At 53.3% G+C, this 24,762-nt stretch overlaps 1 protein-coding gene across 1 annotated transcript in view; it reads left to right on the top strand.

Moving 5' to 3' along the window:
• The first annotated feature begins 14,627 nt into the window (after positions 1 to 14,627).
• The window catches only part of LOC122542992 (hexokinase-2-like), a 55,237-nt gene continuing 45,102 nt past the window's right edge, over positions 14,628 to 24,762 (top strand). Inside the window, exons 1-3 of the mRNA XM_087984280.1 lie at positions 14,628 to 14,787; positions 21,571 to 21,719; positions 23,644 to 23,763. Of these exons, the coding sequence (XP_087840406.1) occupies positions 14,700 to 14,787; positions 21,571 to 21,719; positions 23,644 to 23,763 (357 nt within the window). The 5' untranslated portion in view covers positions 14,628 to 14,699. The remainder of the gene's footprint in view (positions 14,788 to 21,570; positions 21,720 to 23,643; positions 23,764 to 24,762) is intronic.

Below are 24,762 nucleotides of genomic sequence, written 5' to 3' on the forward strand. Positions count from 1 at the left end.
GGTTCAAAACATGAGCTTGCTCTCCCTCCATGCTGTCTGACCTGCTCTGATCTCCAGCATTTGTTTTCAATACACACCCCCCCACCCCCACCCCCGATGACCTGCTGTGGGCGCAGTGCTGCTGTAAATTGCCCTGTGTCAGCCTGGCGTAGAGAAGCTGGTGTGAGTGTTGCCACATGTGACTGGGCTCTGGGGAGCGATGCCCCCTGGCAATAACCCGCCGCCGCCTGTTAGTGCCATCACCTGGCAACAGCATTGGCTGTTGCTAGGGGATGGCTGTGGGTTGGTCGAACCACACCCTCCCAATTCTCCAATCGGTCGATGGGCTGGGAAATCCTGGGAGAAATAGGTGAACAAGCTGACAGCTCAGAGGAGCTGCAGGGAGGCTTCTGTGAAAAGAGAGAGGGCCTTTCTCTACAAAAGAACTGTACTCCTATCAGAGGCCAATTTAACCCTGTGCGCGTGAGAGAGACAAAGAGTGAGAGAGAGAATGTGTGTGAGAGAGTCAGTGTGTGTGGGTGAGTGTGCATTTGGATCTGTGTCAATGAGTGACTTTGCAACTGTGTTTATACCTGTATCTGCGCGTGTCTGTCTGTATCTATGTGTGAGTGAGCACACAAGTGTGTGTGTCTCTATCTGAGTATGTGTGTGTCTGTATGTGTCTCTGTGTGATGGTGTCTGTATCTGCATGTGTACGTTTCTGTATCTTGGTGTGAGAGTGAGGACGGAGTGTGTCACTGTCTGTGTCTGTATCTTTGTGTGTGACAGTGAGCGCGAGAGTCTATATGTGTGCGTTTGCTTGCATGTGTCTCTGTGAGCGTTGTCTGCGTGAGAGTGTCTGTATCTGTGAGTGTATGTGTCTGTGAGTCTGTACGTATGGGAGGATGAGTGTGTGTCTGTATCTGTGTGTGTGTGAGGTTGTGAGTGTCTGTGTGTGGGTGAGTGTATCTCTGTGTGTGTGTGTCTGTATTTCTGTGTGGGAGAGTGAGGAGGTGTGTCTCTCTGTACGTTCTGTATCTTTGTGAGAGAGTGAGGTCATGAAAGAGAGAGTGTGTGGGTATGTCTTTATCTTTGTGAGAATGTATCTGTGTGAGAGTGTGTGTGTGTCTCTGTCTGACAGAGTGTGTCTGTGTGAGAATGTCTGTATCTGTATGTGTATGCATCTCTGTGGCTGTGTGCCTGTGTGTGTCTGTATCTGTGTGAGCATGTGGCAGAGAGAGAGTGAGTGAGTGATCTGATAGAGAGCTACTTTCCTTCCTGCGACTTGTTGACACGAATGTGAATTCTTTCACAGAGCGCAGGTGGCCAGGCTTGGCGAATGAAGCTGGGTGACCCAGACTGATCTGAGCTGTTGTGTGAGTGCCAGCCCAGTAGCAGGAAGCGGGAGTAACCCAGGGACTGTGTGTGTGTGTGTGTGTGTGTCTTTGTACAAGTATACGTGCAGGTCTGTTGAGAGTCTGAGTGTGTATGCCTGTGTGCACCTGCACGTGTCTAGATTAGATTAGATTAGATTCCCTACAGTGTGGAAACGGGCCCTTCGGCCCAACCTGTCCACACCGACCCTCCGAAGGGTAACCCACCCAGACCCATTTCCCTTTGACTAATGCATCTAAAATTATGGGTAATTTAGCATGGCCAATCTACCCTAACCTGCACATCCCTGAGCACTGTGGGTAATTTAGCATGGCCAATCTACCCTAACCTGCACATCCCTGAGCACTGTGGGTAATTTAGCATGGCCAATCCACCCTAACCTGCACATCCCTGAGCACTATGGGTAATTTAGCATGGCCAATCCACCCTGATTGGTGGGCGGCACTGTGGCACAGTGGTCAGCACTGCTGCCTCACAGCGCCAGAGACCCGGGTTCAGTTCCCGCCTCAGGCGACTGACTGTGTGGAGTTTGCATGTTCTCCCCGTGTCTGCGTGGGTTTCCTCCGGGTGCTCCGGTTTCCTCCCACAGTCCAAAGATATGCAGGGTCAGGTGAATTGGCCATGCTAAATTGCCCGTAGTGTTAGGTAAGGGGTAAATGTAGGGGTATGGGTGAGTTACGCTTTGGCGGGTCAGTGTGGACTTGTTGGGCCGAAGGGCCTGTTTCCACACTGTAATGTAATCTAAAAAAATCTAAAAAATCTAATCTAATCCCCGAGCACTATGGGTAATTTAGCATGGCCAATCCACCCTGAGCACTATGGGTAATTTAGCATGGCCAATCCACCCTAACCTGCACATCCCTGAGCACTGTGGGTAATTTAGCATGGCCAATCCACCCTGAGCACAATGGGTAATTTAGCACGGCCAATTCACCCTGACCTGCACATCCCTGAGCACCATGGGTAATTTAGCATGGCCAATCCACTCTAACCCTGCACAACCCTGAGCACTATGGATAATTTAGCATAGTCAATCCACCCTAACCTCCACATCCCTGAACACGATGGATAATTTAGCGTGGCCAATCCACCCTGAGCACTATGGGTAATTTAGCATGGCCAATCCACCCTAACCTGCACATCCCTGAGCACTGTGGGTTATTTAGCATGGCCAATCCACCCTAACCTCCACAACCCTGAACACTATGGGTAATTTACTGTGGCCATCCACCCTAACCTGCATATCCCTGAGCACTATGGGTAATTTACGTTGGCCAATCCACCCTAACCTGCACATCCCTGAGCACTATGGGTAATTTAGCATGGTCAATCCACTCTAACCTCCACAACCCTGAACACTATGGGTAATTTACTGTGGCCATCCACCCTAACCTGCATATCCCTGAGCACTATGGGTAATTTACGTTGGCCAATCCACCCTAACCTGCACATCCCTGAGCACTATGGGTAATTTAGCATGGCCAATTCACCCTAACCTGCATATCCCTGAGCACTATGGGTAATTTAGCATGGCCATTCCACCCTAACCTGCACATCCCTAAGCACTATGGGTAAGTTACGTTGGCCAATCCACCCTAACCTGCACATCCCTGAGCACTATGGGTAATTTACTGTGGCCATCCACCCTAACCTGCATATCCCTGAGCACTATGGGTAATTTAGCATGGCCATTCCACCCTAACCTGCACATCCATGAGCACTATGGGTAATTTAGCACGGCCAATCCACCCTAACCTGCACATCCCTGAGCACTATGGGTAATTTACTGTGGCCATCCACCCTAACCTGCATATCCCTGAGCACTATGGGTAATTTAGCATGGCCATTCCACCCTAACCTGCACATACATGAGCACTATGGGTAATTTAGCATAGCCAATCCACCCTAACCTGCACATCCCTGAGCACTATGGGTAATTTACTGTGGCCATCCACCCGAACCTGCATATTCCTGAGCACTATGGGTAATTTAGCATGGCCATTCCACCCTAACCTGCACATCCATGAGCACTATGGGTAATTTAGCTCTGCCAATTCACCCTAACCTGCACATCCATGAGCACTATGGGTAATTTAGCACGGCCAATTCACCCTAACCTGCACATCCATGAGCACTATGGTTAATTTCCCACGGCCAATCCACCCTAACCTGCATATCTTTGGACTGTGGGAGGAAACCAGAGCACCCAGAGGAAACCCATGCAGACACAGGGAGAATGTGCAAACTCCACACAGACAGTCACCCGAGGCTGGAATCGAACCCAGGTCCCTGGCGCTGTGAGGCAGCGGTGCTAGCCACTGTGCCGCCCATTTCTGTCTCAGTGTGTGCCTGTGTGTATATCTGTTTGTGTGTGTCTGCGGGAGTGTGTATCTGTCTGTTAATGTGTAGCTGGTGTCTATATGTATCTGCATGTGTGTGATCTGTGAGTGTGTGTCTGTATCTGTGAATGTGTGAGAGTGTGTGCATTTGTGTGTAACATGGTGTGCGCGGGAGTATGTGCGTGACTGAGTGTGTGTATTTGTGAGAATGTGTGCATATGTGTGTATAAGTGAGTCTGTCTGTATTTGTGTGTGTGCAAGAGAGTGCATGAGCGCTAACCAGAGTATATGTGAGCGAGAGTGTGCATGAGAGTCTGTGTGAATGTGTGCCTGTGTCTCTGTGAGAGTGTCCAAGTGTATGTTTGCGTGCTTGTCTGTAAGTATTTCAATGTCTATCTCTGTGAGAGTCTGTATGTGTGTATCTATGTGAGTGTGTTGGTCTCTGTGAGTACATCTGTGAACGTGTGTCTGCATGTGTGTGTGTCTGTGAGTGTGTCTATTTGTGTGTGCCTGTGAGTGCATCAGTAGTATGTCTCTGTGAGTATGTCTGTATGCCTTTATGTAAGTGTGTATGTCTGTGTTGTGTCTCTGTGACTGAGTGTGTCCGTCTGTGTGTGTCGGTGTATGTGTACCTGGGAGTCTGTTTGTATGTGTATGTCTCTCGGTGAATGAATGTCTCTGTCTGTAAGTGTGTGTATCTCTGTGAGTGTGTGTCTGACTGTGTCTGAGTGTCTGCGTGTATATATGTATGTGTCTGTGTGTATGTGCGTCTGTGTATCTATCTGTATGTGTCTGAGTGTGTGTACATGTGTATCTGTCTGTGAGTGAGTGTGTCTGCGTGTTTGCGTATGCGTGTGTCTCTGTGACTGAGTGCGTCTGTGCGTTTGTGCGTGTATGTGTCTCTGTGAGTGAGTGTGTCTGTGTGTGTCCACGAATGAGTGTGTCTGCATGTGTGAGTGTGTGTCTCTGTATGTGTGTCTCCGTATGTGTATGTGTGTTTGTGTCTGTGAGTGTATCTGTGTGTGTGTGAGTGTCTGTGTGTGAGGGTGTCTGTGAGTGTGCATGAGGGTGTCTGTGTGGGTGTGTAGGAGGGTGTCTGTGTGGGTGTGTATGCGGGTGTCTGTGTGTGTAGGAGTGTGTCTGTGTGGGTGTGTATGAGGGTGTCTGTGTGGGTGTGTAGGAGGGTGTGTATGAGGGTGTTTGTGTGTGTGGGTGTAGGAGGGTGTCTGTGTGGGTGTGTATGAGGGGGTGTGTATGAGGGGGTGTGTATGAGGGCGTGTATGAGGGTGTCTGTGTGGGTGTGTAGGAGGATTTCTGTGTGTGTGGGTATAGGAGGGTGTCTGTGTGTGTGGGTGTGTATGAGAGTGTGTGTGTGGGTGTGTATGAGGGTGTCTGTGTGTAGGAGGGTGTCTGTGTGGGTGTGTGTGAGGGTGTGTATGAGGGTGTCGGTGTGGGTGTGTGTGTGTGGGAGGGTGTATGTGTGTGTCTGTATGAGGGTGTGTGTGTAGGAGGGTGTCTGTGGGTGTGTAGGAGGGTGTCTGTGTGGGTGTGAGTGTGGTTGTGTGCGTGTATGTAGGAGGATGTCAGTGTGGGTCTGTATGAGTGTGTGTCTGTGTAGGAGGGTGTGTGTGGGTGTGTATGAGGATGTCTGTGTGGGTCTGTATGAGGGTGTGTATACGAGTGTGTCTGTGTGTGTGGGTGTGTATGAGGGTGTCTGTGTGGGTCTGTATGAGGGTGTGTGTGCAGTAGGGAGTCTGTGTGGCTGTGTATGAGGGTGTCTGTGTGGGTCTGTATGAGGGTGGGTGTGTGTAGGAGGGAGTCTGTGTGGGTGTGTATGAGGGTGTCTGTGTGGGTCTGTATGAGGCTGTGTGTGTGTAGGAGGGTGTCTATGTGGGTGTGTATGACGTGGGTGTAGGAGGCTGTCTATGTGGGCGTGTAGGAGGGTTTCTGTGTGGGTGTGTAGGAGGGAGTCTGTGTGTAGGAGGGAGTCTGTGTGGGTGTGTATGAGGGGGTCTGTGGGTGTGTGTGTGGGTGTGTATGAGGGTGTCTGTGTGGGTCTGTATGAGGGTGTGTGTGCAGTAGGGAGTCTGTGTGGCTGTGTATGAGGGTGTCTGTGTGGGTCTGTATGAGGGTGGGTGTGTGTAGGAGGGAGTCTGTGTGGGTGTGTATGAGGGTGTCTGTGTGGGTCTGTATGAGGCTGTGTGTGTGTAGGAGGGTGTCTATGTGGGTGTGTATGACGTGGGTGTAGGAGGCTGTCTATGTGGGCGTGTAGGAGGGTTTCTGTGTGGGTGTGTAGGAGGGAGTCTGTGTGTAGGAGGGAGTCTGTGTGGGTGTGTATGAGGGGGTCTGTGGGTGTGTGTGTGGGTGTGTAGGGTGTGTCTGTATATGAGGGTGTCTGTGTGGGAGTGTAGGAGGGTGTCTGTGTGGATGAGGGTGTGGGTGTGTAGGAGGGTGTCTGTGTGGGTGTGTATGAGCGGGTCTGTGTGTGTGTAGGAGGATGTCTGTGTGGGTGTGTGTGTGTAGGAGGGTGTCTGTGTGGGTGGGTAGGAGGGTGTCTGTGTGGGTGGGTAGGAGGGTGTCTGTGTGGGTGTGTAGGAGGGGGTCTGTGTGGGTGTGTAGGAGGGGGTCTGTGTGGGTGTGTAGGAGGGGGTCTGTGTGGGTGTGTGTATGAGGGTGTCTGTGTGGGTGTGTAGGAGGGTGTCTGTGTGGGTGTGGATGAGGGTGTGTGTGTAGGAGGCTGTCTGTGTGGGTGTGTATGAGGGGGTCTGTGTGGGTGTGTAGGAGGGTGTCTGTGTGGGTGTGTATGAGGGGTCTGTGTGTGTCGGAGGATGTCTGTGTGGGTGTGTGTGTGTATGAGGGTGTCTGTGTGGGTGTGTAGGAAGGTGTGTGTGTGTGTAGGAGGGTGTCTGTGTGGATGTGTATGAGGGGGGTCTGTGTGTGTGTAGGAGTGTTCTGCGTGGGTGTGTGTGTAGGAGGGTGTCTGTGTGAATGAGTATGAGTGGGTCTGTGTGTGTGTGTATGAGGGTGTGTGTGGGTGCGTATGAGGGGGTGTGGATGTGTGTGTAGGCGGGTGTCTGTGTGTGTTTGTAGGAGGGTGTCTGTGTGTGTGTATGAGGTGGGTGTGCAGGAGGGTGTCGATGTGGGTGAATAAGAGGGTGTCTGTGTGGGTGTGTAGGAGGGTGTCTATGTGGGTGTGTATGAGGATGTGTGTGTGTGTGTGAAGGGGTCTGTGAGGGTATGTGTGTAAGAGTGTGTGTGTGAGGGGGTCTGTGTGGGTGTGTAGGAAGGTGTGTGTGTGAGGGTGTGTGTGTGGGGGTCTGTGTGGGTGTGTGTGTGTGAGAGGGTCTGTGTGGGTGTGTGTGTGTGGGGGTGTCTGTGTGTGAGGGGGTCTGTGAGGGTGTCTGTGTGTGAGGAGGTCTGTGATAGTGTGTGTGAGGGGGTCTGTGTGTGTGTGGGGGTGTATGGGGGGCACGTATGTGTGTGAGGGGGTCTGTGAGGGTGTGTGTGTGTGTGTGAGGGTGTGTGTGTGTGTGTGTGGGGGGGGGATGTGTGTGTGTTTGAGAGGGGGTCTGTGTGTGAGGAGGTCAGTGAGGGTGTGTGTGAGGGGGTCTGTGAGGGTGTGTGTGTGTGTGAGGGGGTCTGTGAGGGTGTGTGTGAGGGGGTCTGTGAGGGTGTGTGTGTGAGGGGGTCTGTGAGGGAGTGTGTATGTATGAGGGTCTGTGAGGGAGTGTGTATGTATGAGGGGGTCTGTGAGGGTGTGTGTGAGGGTGTGTGTGTGTGAGGGGGTCTGTGAGGGTGTGTATGTATGAGGGGGTCTGTGAGAGTGTGTGTGAGGGTGTGTGTGTGTGAGGGGGTCTGTGAGGGTGTGTATGTATGAGGGGGTCTGTGAGGGTGTGTGTGTGTGAGGGGGTCTGTGAGGGTGTGTATGTATGAGGGGGTCTGTGAGGGTGTGTGTGTGTGTGAGAGAGGGGGTATGTGAGGGTGTATGTGAGGGTGTGTGTGAGGGGGTCAGTGAGGGTGTGTGTGTGTGTGTGAGGGGGTCAGTGAGGGTGTGTGTGAGAGGGGGTCTGTGAGGGAGTGTGTATGTATGAGAGGGTCTGTGAGGGTGTGTGTGTGTGAGGGGGTCTGTGAGGGTGTGTGTGAGGGTGTGTGTGTGTGAGGGGGTCTGTGAGGGTGTCTGTGTGTGAGGAGGTCTGTGATGGTGTGTGTGAGGGGGTCTGTGTGTGTGTGTGTGGGGGGTTGTATGGGGGGCACGTGTGTGTGTGTGTGAGGGTGTCTGTGAGGGTGTCTGTGTGTGTGTGTGAGGGTGTGTGTGTGTGAGGGGGTGTGTGTGTGAGGGTGTGTGTGTGGGGATGTGTGTGTGTTTGAGAGGGGGTCTGTGTGTGAGGAGGTCAGTGAGGGTGTGTGTGAGGGGGTCTGTGAGGGTGTGTGTGTGTGTGTGTGAGGGGGTCTGTGAGGGTGTGTGTATGAGGGGGTCTGTGAGGGTGTGTGTGTGAGGGGGTCTGTGAGGGAGTGTGTATGTATGAGGGGGTCTGTGAGGGTGTGTGTGTGTGAGGGGGTCTGTGAGGGTGTGTGTGAGGGTGTGTGTGTGTGAGGGGGTCTGTGAGGGTGTGTGTATGAGGGGGTCTGTGAGGGTGTGTGTGTGAGGGGGTCTGTGAGGGAGTGTGTATGTATGAGGGGGTCTGTGAGGGTGTGTGTGAGGGTGTGTGTGTGTGAGGGGGTCTGTGAGGGTGTGTGTGAGGGTGTGTGTGTGTGAGGGGGTCTGTGAGGGTGTGTGTGTGTGAGGGGGTCTGTGAGGGTGTGTGTGTATGAGGGGGTCTGTGAGGGTGTGTGTGTATGAGGGGGTCTGTGAGGGTGTGTGTGTGTGAGGGGGTCTGTGAGGGTGTGTGTATGTATGAGGGGGTCTGTGAGGGTGTGTGTGTGTGTGTGTGTGAGAGGGTCTGTGAGGGTGTGTGTATGTATGGGGGGTCTGTGAGGGTGTGTGTGTGAGGGGGTCAGTGAGGGTGTGTGTATGTATGAGGGGGTCTGTGAGGGTGTGTGTGTGTGTGTGAGGGTCTGTGAGGGAGTGTGTATGTATGAGGGGGTCTGTGAGGGTGTGTGTGAGGGTGTGTGTGTGTGAGGGGGTCTGTGAGGGTGTGTATGTATGAGGGGGTCTGTGAGAGTGTGTGTGAGGGTGTGTGTGTGTGAGGGGGTCTGTGAGGGTGTGTATGTATGAGGGGGTCTGTGAGGGTGTGTGTGTGTGTGAGAGAGGGGGTATGTGAGGGTGTATGTGAGGGTGTGTGTGAGGGGGTCTGTGAGGGTGTGTGTGAGAGGGGGTCTGTGAGGGAGTGTGTATGTATGAGGGGGTCTGTGAGGGTGTGTGTGTGTGAGGGGGTCTGTGAGGGAGTGTGTATGTATGAAGGGGTCTGTGAGGGTGTGTGTGAGGGTGTGTGTGTGTGAGGGGGTCTGTGAGGGTGTCTGTGTGTGAGGAGGTCTGTGATGGTGTGTGTGAGGGGGTCTGTGTGTGTGTGTGTGGGGGGGGTGTATGGGGGGCACGTGTGTGTGTGTGTGAGGGGGTCTGTGAGGGGGTCTGTGTGTGTGTGTGTGAGGGTGTGTGTGTGTGAGGGTGTGTGTGTGTGAGGGTGTGTGTGTGGGGATGTGTGTGTGTTTGAGAGGGGGTCTGTGTGTGAGGAGGTCTGTGAGGGTGTGTGTGAGGGGGTCTGTGAGGGTGTGTGTGAGGGGGTCTGTGAGGGTGTGTGTATGAGGGGGTCTGTGAGGGTGTGTGTGAGGGGGTCTGTGAGGGAGTGTGTATGTATGAGGGGGTCTGTGAGGGTGTGTGTGAGGGTGTGTGTGTGTGAGGGGGTCTGTGAGGGTGTGTGTATGTGAGGGGGTCTATGAGGGAGTGTGTGAGGGGGTCTGTGAGGGAGTGTGTGAGGGGGCCTGTGAGGGTGTGTGTGTGTGTGTGAGGGGGTCTGTGAGGGTGTGTGTGTGTGTGAGGGGGTCTGTGAGGGTGTGTGTGAGGGGGTCTGTGAGGGTGTGTGTGTGTGAGGGGGTCTGTGAGGGTGTGTGTGAGGGGGTCTGTGAGGGTGTGTGTGTGTGGGGGTGTCTGTGAGGGGGTGTGTGTGTGTGAGGGGGTCTGTGAGGGTGTGTGTGTGTGTGTGGGGGGGGTCTGTGAGGGTGTGTGTGTGTGTGAGGGGGTCTGTGAGGGTGTGTGTGTGTGTGAGGGGGTCTGTGAGGGTGTGTGTGTGTGTGGGGGGGTCTGTGAGGGTGTGTGTGTGTGGGGGGGTCTGTGAGGGTGTGTGTGTGTGTGAGGGGGTCTGTGAGGGTGTGTGTGTGTGTGGGGGGGTCTGTGAGGGTGTGTGTGAGGAGGTCTGTGAGGGTGTGTGTGTGTGTGTGGGGGGGTCTGTGAGGGTGTGTGTGAGGAGGTCTGTGAGGGTGTGTGTGTGTGTGGGGGGGGGTCTGTGAGGGTGTGTGTGTGGGGGGGTCTGTGAGGGTGTGTGTGTGGGGGGGTCTGTGAGGGTGTGTGTGTGTGTGGGGGGGTCTGTGAGGGTGTGTGTGTGTGTGGGGGGGTCTGTGAGGGTGTGTGTGTGTGGGGGGGGGTCTGTGAGGGTGTGTGTGTGTGTGTGGGGGGGTCTGTGAGGGTGTGTGTGTGTGTGTGAGAGGGTCTGTGAGGGTGTGTGTGTGTGAGGGTCCCTCCCCTGTGACATCCCCCATCTACCACACTGCCAACCTCCCAGTGCCGCCTCTCCCCCAGACCGAAGTGAAATCAACTTTCCTATTTCCGGGCGGAGGCGGGGTCCGGGCAAGGGGGCGGGGCTCTGACGTCATGCCGCTAGCAGAGCGGGGGCGGCGTGACGTCACGCTTTTGGCAAGTGGGTGACCTCAGAGTGGGAGCTAACGGCTTGATGTCACACAATTTTCTGTGTGGGCAGTGCCACAGCGGAGGGGGCGTGGTCTGGGTCCAGGCTTGGTGGAACCCCATTGTCCGGGAGGGCGGTGCGAGTGGGCGGGACTGTGTTTGGGTGGGGGACTTCTGCGCGTGGCGTCACACCATTCTCTGGGCGGGTGACGCCAGAAGGAGGGGTGGGGTTAAGCGCGTGATGTCACACCCTTGTCTGAGCGGGTGGCGCCTGTGCGAGGGGGCGGGGTTATTGGGTGGTAAGCGCGTGATGTCACACCATTTTATGAGCGGGTGGCGCCTGTGCGACGGTGCACTTTTATTGGGGGGGGTGTCTGCGCGTGGCGTCACACCCTTGTCTGGGCGGGTGGCGCCTGAGCGAGGGGGCGGGGTTATTGAGGTCCGCGCGTGGCGTCACACCATCGCCTGGGCGGGCGTATTCCAGAGCGAGGGGCGGAGTTTGTGGTCCCGTGTTACGTCACACCGTTGGCTGGGCGGCCGGTTTGGGCACCGCTGTGACGTCACGCCATTGTCCTGGCGGATGACGTCAGAGGGAGAGGGTGTTGAGGGGAGAGATGGTCCTGGAAAACATGGCGCCCAGGGATTGAGGGCATTGGCCAGCACCTATGGGTGATGGAAAAAACATGTGCAGGCTAGGGTGGCTGCGATAAGTTGCCCCCCTCTGCTCCCCTGCAGAGCACCCATGGGTGGTGGAGATTAGGTGTGCCAGCTGTGAGAATGGCTTAGTAATGAAGGGTTGGGCATGGACCTGTTGGGCCGAATGGCCGTGTGTGGGTGGGATGGGGCGGGGGGGGGGGGGGAGTTTGTTGACGCCCTTTTGGCCTTGGCCTGCACGTGACTTCAAACGCACCATCAGTGGCTGGCAGGTGGCTGCAATGCGCAAACCAAGCAAGGGGCTCTTAGAAATGGGCAATGTTGGCCAAGTGCCCCCTCTTGAAGAGCTAAGCGCCCCCCAGCACCCCCCACCCCAGCCTCCATCCTTTCCCTGCCCGCCCCCTCCCCCCCCTTGGTGTGGGGAACGGATCTGCCGTCCCTTCACCAGGATGAAGGTGTCCGAGGAATTTGAGTCGGAAGGTGGCTTCCTGCAGCTGACTGCGCTGCCCGCTTTTCCCGGAGAACGCAGGCCGGATTTTCCTTGAGACCGGCTTGCTGAGACTCACTCTCCCCACCCTCCGCCACACTGGGAAAGGATTTTTCCGGAGAGAAGGTTGCATTTGCATTTTGGGGTTTCACTTGGGCGCCAGGGTGGGATGGTAGTGTTGGCCGCAATGGGCTCAGAGCAGCCCTGTACATTGAGCGTCGCTCGTCGTGGAAGAAGGTTGGCATTTGGGGCAGGAGTTGTCCCTTGGGGGAGAGAGTCGATCTTGCCTCTCTATGTCTTTCGGGAGAACCGGGTCCAGTCTCCATGACGTTTGCACTCTGTTTCCTGATCCTTTGGTAGGTTGCCTCAATGCTTGGCTTGTCAGGTAGAACAAAGGGCTCTTTTTTGGAACACTTGATTCCCGACGTCAGCCGTCACCTTCACCATCTCTTGCACTGGGATTTGATTCGAGTGCGTTAATGGCTAGTGAGTGTCACTGGCTGGGCCCAGCATTCATTGCCCTACCTCCCCCAATCATTCCCTTGAGAAGGTTGGGGGGGATGTTGCTGCAGTCATTGTGGTGTAGGGACCCACTCCCCACCCCAACACAGTGTGCCTTCAGGGAAGGAGTTCCAAGATTTTGACCCAGCGACACTGAAGGAACAGCCAATATATTTCCAAGTCAGGGACGGTGAGGGGCTCGGAGGGGAACTTGCCGGGGGTGGTGTTCCCTTGTATGATTAGATTCCCTACAATGTGGAAATAGGCCCTTCGGCCCAACAAGTCTACACCGATCCTCTGAAGAGTAACCCACCCAGACCCTTTTCCCTCTGACTAATGCACCTCACACTACGGGCAATTTAGCACGGCCAATTCACCTGAACTGCACATCTTTGGACTGTGGGAGGAAACCGGAGCACCCGGAGGAAACCCACGCAGACACGGGGAGAACGTGCAAACTCCACACAGACAGTCACCCGAGGTGGAATCGAACCTGGGACCTTGGTGCTGTGAGGCAGCAGTGCTAACCACTGAGCCACCGTGCCGCCCGTATCTGCTGCCGTTGACCTTCCAGATGGAAGTGGTCGTGAATTTGGGAAGGTGCCGTCGTTGGAGCCTTGGTGGGTCTCTGCAGTGCGTCTTGTAGGTGGTGCACATCATTGCGACTGATGGGGTCAGGGGTGGAGGGAGTGGATCAAGCAACAGGCTGCTTTGTCTCTGGATGGTGTCGAGCTTTTCGAGTGTTGTTGGGGCTGCCCCCCCCCATCCTGGGCAAGGGTGGCGTATTCCCTCACACCCTCCTGACTTGGGCCTTGTCGATAGTGGGGACAGGCTTTGGGGGGGGGGGGGGAGTCAGGAGGGGAGTTACTGCGTGTTTAGAACTGCTTACAGTTGTGAATATACGCACAAAAGGTGTGCAAAGCCTGCAAGAAAATTAGCAGACTGATACCGAACAAAAGGGGTTTGAAATGTGGGTCTGACATCAGGGGAAGGTCATTTGACATTGCATCTCTTCCTCGAGATGATATAAACGATCTCATCGAACAATGAGATGTCAATGTAGAATATTTTGCTGTTGTTCCTCCAGGGATAAGTATGTTTTTAAGTAAGGAAACTATAGCTCTGCAGGAGTCCCTCAGGGTAGTTTCCAAGGCCCAACCACCTTCAGCTGCTTCATCAAAGACCTGCCCTCCATCATAAGATCAGAAGTGGGGATGTGCGCCGGTGAACGCACAAAGTTCAGCACCTTTCGTGACTCCTCAGATACTGAAGCAGTACATGTTCAACTGCAACGAGATCTGGACAATGCCCAGACATTGGCTGATAAGTGGCAAGTAATATTTGTGCCACATAAATGCTGTGTTATGTCTCTCTCGCTTTCATTCTTTCTCATGCTCTCTCACTTTCTCACGCGCTCTCACACTCTCTCTCTCAATCTCTCTCGCTCTCTCTCTCACACTGTCTCTCTCACTCTCTCTTCCTCTTTGTTTCTCTCCCTGTACCTCTCACTCTGCCTCTTTCTCTCTCTCTCTCTCATACTGTCCCTCTCACTCTCTCTCCCTCTTACTCTCTCACTTGCTCATTCTGTCTCTCACACTCTCTCACTCACATACGTTAAAAATCATACAACACCAGGTTATAGTCCAACAGGTCGACACCACTCTCACATATGCATATTCTCTCTCATTCCCTCCCCCTCACCCCATCCCCCCTCACCCCATCCCCCCTCACCCCATCCCCCGTCACCCCATCCCCCGTCACCCCATCCCCCGTCAGCCCTTCCCTCTCATCCCATCCCCCGTCACCCCATCCCAGTCACCCCATCCCCAGTCACCCCATCCCCTGTTCTTTCTCTCTCTCACTCTGTCTCTTTCTTTCTCTGTCACTCTGTTTCACACTCTCACCCCCTCCCCCTCCCACTCTGTCTCACACTCTCACCCTCACCCTCTCTCTCAGCCTCTCTCTCTTTCACTCTCCCCCTCACTGTCTCATTCTCTGTCTCACATTCTCTCTCACACTGTCACTCTGTCACACTCTCTTTGTCTCTCACACACTCTCCCTTTCTCTCTTTCACTTCTTCTCTCTTTCTATTTCTCTCTCTCTCTCTCTCTCTATCTCAGTAAAGGACATTGTTGCATTAGAAGTGGGTTCACTCTGTTGCCTCTAGGCGTTATCATGGGCAGGGGGATGGGAAAGATTATGTGTCCTTTGAAATTGCGGAGAGTGAGTAGAGATTTTATGGAAATATATAAGATGCTGACGGCCTCTGGCCGAGTGAATGCTAGGAGGAGGATGATCTACCCCCTTGTGGGGGGACGTGTAGAATGAGGCGACACAGTTTATAAATTCCGGCTGCCAACTTTTGTTTCCGGTGGGGACTGCTCCCTTTCTGCTACCAGTGCCGACTCGCGACTCTCTCCGTTCTCTGCAGGTGGACAGGTACCTGTACCACTTGAGACTCTCGGATGACGTCCTGCGCGACATCTCGGACCGCTTCCTGGTCGGGATGAAGAAAGGACTGAGGAAGGACACCAACCCCACGTCCTCTGTGAAAATGCTGCCGACGTTTGTCAGGTCCACTCCGGACGGGACAGGTGAGGAGCAGAGGGAAAGGAATTCCGTTCCCGGTTCGACCTTCCCCTGATAATACTTGCAGCAGGATTATGGGATGTTGTGGTTCTGCTCGCCGAGCTGGGAATGTGTTTTGCAGACGTTTCGTCCCCTGTCGAGGTGACATCATCAGTGCTTGGGAGCCTCCTGTGAAGCGCTTCTGTGATGTTTCCTCCGGCATTTATAGTGGTTTGTACCTGCCGCTTCCGGTTGTCAGTTCCAGCTGTCCGCTGCAGTGGCCGGTATATTGGGTCCAGGTCGATGTGTTTGTTGATGGAGTTTGTGGATGAGTGCCATGCCTCTAGGAACACCCTGGCTGTTCTCTGTTTGGCTTGTCCAATAATAGTATTGTTGTCCCAGTCGAACTCATGTTGCTTGTCATCTGCGTGTGTGGCTACTAAGGATAGCTGGTCGTGTCGTTTCGTGGCTAGTTGGTGTTCATGGATACGACCAGCTATCCTTAGTAGCCACACACGCAGATGACAAGCAACATGAGTTCGACTGGGACAACACTACTATTATAGGACAAGCCAAACAGAGAACAGCCAGGGAATTCCTAGAGGCATGGCACTCAATATACCGGCCACTGCAGCGGACAGCTGGAACTGACAACCGGAAGTGGCAGATACAAATCACTATAAATGTCGGAGGAAAGGTCACAGAAGCGCTTCACAGGAGGCTCCCAAGCCCTGAGGATGTCACCTAGACAGGGGACGAAACGTCTGCAACACACATTCCCAGCTCGGCGAGCAGAACCACAACAACGAGCACCCGAGCTACAAATCTTCTCACAAACTTTGAGGATTATCCGATATTTGCCTTCATTAACCGAGGCGTAGAGTTTAAAGAGCAGGGAAGAGTTTGGCTGGGAACTGTATACAACGTGGGTGAGGCCATACAGAGAGAGTATTGCGGGCAGTTCTGGCATCCACGTTAGAGGAAGCATTGGGAGAGGGGAGGGGTCAGAGGGAGATTTACCGGGATGATGCCTTGTGGGGGCTGGAGAGTTTCAGTTCATGAAGAGAGATTGGGACAGACCGGGGTGGTGGGGGGGGGAGGGAGAGGGGGGTTTCCTGAGAGCAGAGGAGATTGAGAGAAGGGAGACGATTGAGATGGATGAAGTGATGAGGCGTATCGATAAGGTAGACAGGAAAGACCTTTCCCCCTTGGTGGAGGGGTGAATGACCTGGAGGAGTTGGGGGAGAGAGGGAGCATAGCTTTAAGGGCAGGGGGACGTGGGAAAAAGTGTTTTCACCCAGACTGTGGAACTCACTGCCTTTAAGGGTCCCTCATTCTCCAGCAGGGGGAGAGAGATGGCAGTGGGGGGATTGGATACCGACAACCTTGGACATTGTGATCCCAAGCAAAATATTTCTGTTCAAGCCTCAGATGAGACACAACATCTGCAAGGCTGTTGGCATCGTGTGGAGACTCTCTGAATTCACACGGCGCCTCCCGGGTTAATTGTTTCGTCTCTGGCTGCTATCAGAACTTGGGACCAAACAACGGGGAGCCTGTTTATTTTTTCTCTAACCATTCTGGAAAAAGAGAGAGATTTTGAACTCCCATTCTGGGCTTTTCCTTGCTTTGTCAATTTGAAGGAGACTCGGGGTGAATCTCCCCCCTCAATTGTCAGCGATCGGCAAGCAGGGGGTGAGTGTCAGAGCGATAAGCTCCTCACTGACCCTCAATTTGAGTTCTGCCAGGACCACTCAGCTACTGAGCTGAAAGCAGCCTCTGTTCATACACCGCCTTTCCTGTTTCTAAAGAAATCTATCTCAGCCTTGATGACCCACCCTCAGCGATAAAGAATTCCACCAATTCAGTTCACGTGGAGAGACGAAATTCCTCCTCATGTCTGTCTTCAGTGGGTAACCCCTTACTTTGAGAGTACACCCTCTGGTCCTAGACTCTCTCACAAGGGGAAACAGCCTCTCCACATCTCCTAGGAGAAAGTGAGGACTGCAGATGCTGGAGAGTCGAGAGTTTGGCGCTGGAAAAGCACAGCAGGGCAGGCAGCATCTGAGGAGCAGGAGAGTCGACATTTTGGGTGTAAGCCCTTCATCCTGATGAAGGGCTTACGCCTGAAACGCTGATTCTTCTGCTCCCCGGATGCTGCCTGACCTGCTGTGCTTTTCCAGCGCCCCACACTCGACTCTCCACATCTCCCCCTGTCAATTCCTTGAAGGATTCATCTGTTTCATTAAGATTGCCTCTCATTTTTCCAAATAGTAGACCTTGGAGTGCAGGTTCATAGCTCCTTGAAAGTGGAGTCGCAGGTAGATAGGATAGTGAAGAAGGCGTTTGGTATGCTTTCCTTTATTGGTCAGAGTATTGAGTACAGGAGTTGGGAGGTCATGTTGTAGCTGTACAGGACATTGGTTAGGCCACTGTTGGAATATTGCGTGCAATTCTGGTCACCTTCCTATCAGAAAGATGTTGTGAAATTTGAAAGGGTTCAGAAAAGATTTACAAGGATGTTGCCAGGGTTGGAGGGTTTGAGCTACAGGGAGAGGCTGAACAGGCTGGGGCTGTTTTCCCTGGAGCGTCGGAGGCTGAGGGGTGACCTTGTAGAGGTTTATAAAATCATGAGGGGGCATGGGAAGGGTAAATAGGCAAAGTCTTTTCCCTGGGGTGGGGAAATCCAGAACTAGAGGGGCATAGGTTTAGGGTGAGAGGGGAAAGATATAAAAGAGACCTAAGGGGCAACTTTTTCACGCAGAGGGTGGTACGGGTATGGAATGAGCTGCCAGAGGAAGTGGTGGAGGCTGGTACAATTGCAACATTTAAGAGGCATCTGGATGGGTATATGAATAGGAAGGGTTTGGAGGGATATGGGCTGGGTACTGGCAGGTGGGACTGGATTGGGTTGGGATATCTGGGTCGGCATGGACGGGTTGGACCTGCTTCCGTGCTGTCCTCCTCTATGACTCTATGAGTGTAATAAGTCCAGGCATGACCTACTCAATCTCTGTTCATTAAAACAGTCCGTCCATCCGTGGGATCAGCCGGGTGAACCTTCGGCCCAACTTTTTATGTCCACACCGACCCACCGACTGCCTCTGATCCCCGCCTATCCCTCCCGAGATATGGGGACCCAAAACCATTCACAATATTCCAGCTGCGCTCTGACTAGTGCCTTGTACAGTTTTAGCAAAACATCCATTGTGGGCGGCACGGTGGCACAGTGGTCAGCACTGCTGCCTCACGGAGCCAGAGACCCGGGTTCAGTTCCCGCCTCAGGCGGCTCTCTGTGTGGAGTTTACACATTGTCCCCATGTCTGCGTGGGTTTCCTCCGGTTTCCTCCCGCAGTCCAAAGATGTGCAGGTTAGGGTGGATTGGCCATGCTAAATTACCCATAATGCTCAGGGATGTGCAGGTTAGGGTGGATTGGCCTTGCTAAATTACCCATAGTGCTCAGGATGTGCAGGTTAGGGTGGATTGGCCATGCTAAATTACCCATAGTGCTCAGGATGTGCAGGTTAGGGTGGATTGGCCATGCTAAATTACCCATAGTGCTCAGGGATGTGCAGGTTAGGGTGGATTGGCCGTGCTAAATTACCCATTGTGCTCAGGGATGTGCAGGTTAGGGTGGATTGGCCGTGCTAAATTGCCCGTAGTGTTAGGTGAAGGGGTAAATGTAGGGGAGTGGGTCTGGGTGGGTTGCGCTTCGGCGGGTCGGTGTGGACTTAAAAAGTTGGGCCGAAGGGCCTGTTTCCACACTGTAAGTAATCTAATCTAATCCCCACTTTTTGATACTCTATTCCCTCTGAAATAAAGGCCAGTGTTCCATTGGCCTTTCCTATTCCCTGCTGAACTTGGCTGCTGGCTTGTGGTGATTCATAGCCGAGGATTCCCAAATCCCTCTCTGCCATAGCTTTCTGCCATCCTTCTCCTTTTAATTAATATTCGTCTCCTCTATTCTTCCTGCCAAGATGCGTCCCCACGTTGCCATCTGCTCTATTGTAAAAGTTGAATTTCAGAGGTGAGGTGAGAGTGACAGCCTTTGACATCAAGGCCACAGTTGACTGAGTGTGGCATCAAGGAGCCCTGGCAAAACTAGAGCCAATGGGTATCAGGGGGCAAACTCTCCGCTGGTTGGAGTCATAGTTGGCACATAAGAAGATGGTCGTAGTTGGTGGAGGTCAGCCATCTCAGTTCCAGGACGTGACTGCAGGAATTCCTCCGAGTAGTGTCCTTGGCTCAACCATCTTCATTTGCTTCACCAATGACCTTCCCTCTCTCATAAAGTAGATATTTGCCAATGATTGCACCAATGTTCAGCACCGTTTGTGACTCAGATACTGCAGCAGTCCGTGTTCACCTGCGACAAGATCTGGACAAAATCCAGGCTTGGGCTGGCAAGTGGCAAGTAACATTCGCGCCACGCAAATGCCAGGCCGTGACCATCTCCTACAAAGAGAGAGAGAGAGAGAGAGAATCTCATATCACAAGGTCCAGTTCACGAACGCAAAACAAAAAAGCAACAAGGGTGGACAGAACCAGTTCCCAATATTGGACAGAATCAGAGAATTGTTCCAGCGCAGAAGGAGACCATTCGTCCCATCATGGTGCTATCCCCCTGGGCGCAATCCTCTTTCGTCACACCTTTCCAAAACATGGCACCCACAACTGCACACTGTACTGGGGTCCAACAAGTGTCTTGTACAAGGGCAACTCACCTCTTGTACTCTATGCCCCTCTTGATAAAGCTAAGGACGCTGTTTGCTCTATTCACTGCCCTCTACACTTTTCCTGCCACCTTCAGTGATCCCGGGGCACATACACCCCCAGCTCCCTCTGCCTCCCCCTCTAGAATTGTACCCACTGTTTTATATTGTATGTTCTTCTGACTGAAGGAAAATCTGGAATTGTTGGCCATGTTATCGACTGTCGGAAAAGCCCAAATGGTATACCTTTGGGATTTGCCATCCTTGCCCAGTCTGGGTACGCGTATGAATCCAGCCTCACAACTATGAGTCCGCCTCCTGACTGCCCCCTGGGAAAGTCAGTGATGCTGACATTCCATGAATAAATTGAAAAGACATATCCATCTATATATACATATATTCACAATGATTTTTGCCCTGGGACCCTGCTCTTGGAATTCGGTCCAGTTTTAGCACTAAGCTGGAATGTTAAATATGAGACAGTTTTCCTCAGCTCTCAAACTCCAGGACATTTCTATCCATAATCTCCGCAGTGAACTGACTGCACCCAGTGCCAGCTCTGGCTGAAAGCATTGCTGCTGGTTTCCGTTGCCCCTGGTTGTCAGTAGCGCCTCTGTGTCAAAATGTGGAAAGGTTTCCGCATGAGAAATGACATTTTCCAGAGAGATGAACATCAGCTTTTTAATCTCTGCACACTTTCAAAAAGCTGCCTTCCTCTTCTCGGTTGCTGTGCACGGATGACTGCACACTGTTCAGTTGACCAGAGAGCTGTTTCCTGTCCATTTAGATGATAAGGGAATGATACTTAGCGCAAGATTTATCAGCTGACCCCTTGATGGCTGCTCAGCAACCAAGAGTAAGTCACGAAATGGCACCCAGACTCCTGCGTTCCCTTCTTGACGATGAGGAATGGTTTTTATCCACTTTCTGGATGAACGGGCACATACATGGCAGTTGCAATTTCATGGGGAGCGATGTCAGGTTATCCACTTTGGGAGCAGAAACAGGAAGGCGGCTTATTATCCGGACGGCGATCCATTGGGGAAAGGGTGCAACGAGACCTGGGTTCCCCTCCTACCCCAGTCGCTGAAAGTCAGCCTTGCAGGAACAGCAGGAAGGCCGATGAGATGTTGGGCTCTCTGTGGCGAGAGGATTGGAGGACAGGACCAGGGATGGACGGGGAAGGTGAGCCCACGCCCTGGAGTACTGTGTGTACGCGGTTTTGAGTCTCCTTGTCTGAGGAAGGATGTTCTGGTGATGGAGGGAGGGCAGCGAAGGCTTTCCCAGAACTGATTCCTGGGACTGACTCCCTTGTGTTTGGCAGAGAGTGGAGAGTCTCATAGAGTTTCATAGGTTTCTATCAGGGGCGACACAGGTAAGGGATATTCCCCATGACTGAGGAGGGGGAGTCCAGAACTAGTGGGGAGGTCACGGTCTAAGGAGACAGGGTAGGACTGAGATGTGGAGAAATGACTGCATACCAGAACTGTGCAACCTGACCGTGGTCGCTCATTGCCATCTCACCACCCCCGCCTCTACTTCCAGAAATGCCAACACAGCTACTCCCGCGGGCTATTGGCAAGGGGGGAGTGGCACGTGTGGCAATAGCGTGATGACCGGGGCGGGGGAGTGGGGAGTGGGATTAAAGGTCGTGGATCACTGTACACGAGGCCTCAATAATCATCTCTTTGGCCCGTGTCTAACTCTATCCCTCTGACCTCCTGCTCTCACCCTTCATTGGTAGGACTTGGTGCAGCTTTGATGAAGGAAATCTGCCATCTGACTCTCGACTGTGGCATCCGGACACTTGAGGACGGGCAGTAAAGACTGGCCCAGCCAGCAATGCCCACATCCCATTTGTGATGAAAGAAAACAGAGTGCCAAGTCAGTTGGCAGAAAGCGTGCTGTGTAGATGATCTAATTCAAGTGTTTTTAAATGTTGAGAGAGTCCGGTACGGTCAGTAGAGGGAATTTGCACTTCTTCTGGGGTGAAGTCTTTAGAGAGGGGCATTGAGGATGAGGGATTCCATTGCGAAAACTGGCACAATTGGCTTAAATGCCCAGAAATCTGACTCCGCCTCCCTTATGTTTGGCAGAGAGCGGCGATTTCCTGGCTCTCGATCTAGGGGGCACTAACTTCCGGGTGCTGAGGGTCAAGGTTTCGGACAACGGGAAGCAGAAAGTGGAGATCGAGAACCGGATATGCGCCGTTCCGGAAGACCTGATGCACGGGACGGGCACTCAGGTAGGTGTGCCAGCCTGTGGAAACCCTCGTTTCCACCCGCCCCCTTGGGGAGGTCAACTGTAACCTTAGCCTCTCTCTAGCCGACTGTGCCCTGTCGAAACGTCAAGTCATTGCCACCCAACCGCATTCAATGATTGGCCATCCTACCTGGGCTCCATCGACCCCCAAAGCCCCGTCTTGTTTGAACCCATTTACTTGGAGGCCTCCTCTCTCCCGGCAGCCAGACTCTCCTCCTCCGCAGTTGCCGAACCTCTCCGGATCCTTCCTATTTAGGAGGTGGATGTGGCCCCCGGTCAGGATCCATGGCAATTCAAAGCTGAAGTTGGCTCTTGCTGTGCCCTTTTCTTGTCCTCGTCGAGTGTCGCAGATCCCCCTCAACAACGATGACACTATAATTGGGTTCGAGAGAGAGGCCCGTCATCTCCGGGCAGGACATCCCATCCCCTCACCCAGCCTTGGCATCGCGAGTTCCCATTGAAACCCGCCTTCAATGTGTGCTGAGGGTTTCCGGCCTCTCCCAGCCTTTCGGTCCCAGATTCCCACTCCGAGAAGGAAAACGCATTGCCCTTGAAACCCTTTAACCTTACATCTACGCTCCCTGCTTACTAACTCCTCCACTAAAGAGGGAAAAGCTCCCCGCCACCACCATCCACCAGCACTCTGCCCCTCATAATTGTGTGGACCTCAATCAGGTCCCTTCTGTTGGACCCTCTACTCAACCCCAGTCTCTCTTTATCGCTAACCTGCTCCATCCCAGGTAACATCCCGGTGAATACCCTCTGCACCTGCACCAGTGAGATGCCACCCTTCCTAGAGTGCGGAACTATACGTGGTCCTCCGTTTGTAACCTAACCTCATGGTATACCTCATTACCTATTGCTTTGACTCACCGAATAAAGGCAAGTGTCCCGTACACTCCCTGAACCGCCTTCTCTACTTGTCTTCTTCCTTGAATGGAAGTCGCTGGTGGTGCCAGGTGCTGTCTCCCGAGAGGGATGCCAGGCCACCAGGACTCAGATTTGCACAAGATATGGCATTGGGGTGGTCTTCCTCGTCTTCTCACGGCGCTAATGCGCCACGGCAAAACCACGGCACCCCATTCATTACAAGTTGCCATTGAAAAGTTGCCCCCTCTTGTCTCAATTCAAGAGGGCCAACTCAACTCAGGAGGCCAATCTTCCATCTATGCTAATACATTGCCCCCAACAATCTGAAGTAATCTACCCGTAGGCTAGGAGTAGAGGCCGGAGGCTATAAACAATAAAGAGGCTGGGAATCCTGCAGCGAGTAACTCCCCTCCTGACTCCCCCCAAAGCCTGTCCCCACCATCGACAAGGCCCAAGTCAGGAGGGGGTGGTGGAATACTCCCCACTTGCCCTGGATGGGGGGGGGGGGCAGCTCCAACAACACTCGAGAAGCTCGACACCATCCAGGGACAAAGCAGCCCCCGTTTGATTGTCCCCACACCCACAAATCTCCACTCCCTCCACCCCCCTCAACGCTCAGTAGCAGCAGTGGGTACCATCTACAAGACGCACTGCAGCAACTCCCCCAGGCTCCTCAGGCAGCACCTTCCATCGGGAAGGGGCAGCAGATACATGGGTACACCACCCCCCTGCAAGTTCCCCTCCGAGCCACTCACCGTCCGCAACTCGGAAATATATCGGCTGTTCCTTCAGTGTCGCTGGGTCAAAAATCCTGGAACTCCCTCCTAAAGGCATTGCGTTGGGATCCCTACACCACACGGACTACAGCGGTTCAAGATGGCAGCTCACGCCCTCCCCCCACCTTCTCAAAGGGTCAATTAGGGGATGGGGCAATAAGTGCTGGGCCTGACACAAGTGATTGTTTCCCCCTCAATGCCACTGTATGCACTGGACAGTTGTTTACTTTTTCTCTTTCCCCTTCCTCCCTCCCTCTTCAGCTCTTCGATCACATCGCCAACTGCCTGGCGAGCGTCATGGAGGAACTGGACATCAAAAATGAGAAACTCCCTCTCGGTTTTACCTTCTCGTTCCCCTGTCAACAGACCAAGCTGGATGAGGTGAGAGAAAGAGATACCGCAGTGCTTTGACTGTGGAGGTCACAGAAACCCTACAGTATGGCCCAACAAGTCCACACTGATCCTCCGAAGTGTAACCTGCCCACACCCATTCCCCAACCCTATTGGTCGACATTTCCCCTGACTAATGCACCGAGTTTATACATCTCTGAACACTATGGGTAATTTAGCATGGCCAATCCACCCTACCCTGCACATCCCTGAACACTATGGGTAATTTAGCACGGCCAATCCACCCTACCCTGCACATCCCTGAACACTATGGGCAATTTAGCACGGCCAATTCACCCTAACCTGCACATCCCTGAGCACTATGGGTAATTTAGCACGGCCAATCCACCCTAACCTGCACATCCCTGAACACTATGGGTAATTTAGCTTGGCCAATCCACCCTAACCTGCACATCCCTGAGCACTATGAGTAATTTAGCGTGGCCATTCCACCCTAACCTTCACATCTTTGGACTGTGGGAGGAAACCGGAGCACCCGGAGGAAACCCACGCAGACACGGTTGGGGGGGGGGGGGGATTGTGCAAACTGCACACAGACAGTTGCCTGTGGCTGGAATCGAACCCGGGTCCCTGGCGCCGTGACGCAGCGGTGCTCAACACTGAGCCACGGTGCACCTCTAGTTGTCGACGGAGATATCGTAGAAAGTAGGCCAACGTTGTAAATTGACAGTGGTTCGTCCCATGGGCGAGTGATTGGTGTTGCTGGCTCTTTTGAAGTCTGAGGTCTAAAGGCTTGCGCATTCTACAGGGGGATGGTCGGTTTGGAAATCCCAACTGGGCAGCTGAAATTCCATTTCGAAATTGCATGCAATCGCGGAATTCACCCCATCTTGGTCTCAGAAACGCAAGTGGCTTTGGGGCCTCATCTCCCCGTCACCTTAAACATTGCTCCTTTAGAAATGGCATGCCGATTTCCCATTTCCAGCTGAATGAGAAAAGGGAAGAGGCTGGAGTGGAAAATAATGACAG

This window comes from Chiloscyllium plagiosum, unplaced genomic scaffold (assembly GCF_037043375.1).
Source record: "Chiloscyllium plagiosum isolate Xiang-an unplaced genomic scaffold, Cpla_swu_hap1 HiC_scaffold_48, whole genome shotgun sequence".
NCBI classification, from domain to species: Eukaryota; Metazoa; Chordata; class Chondrichthyes; order Orectolobiformes; family Hemiscylliidae; genus Chiloscyllium; species Chiloscyllium plagiosum.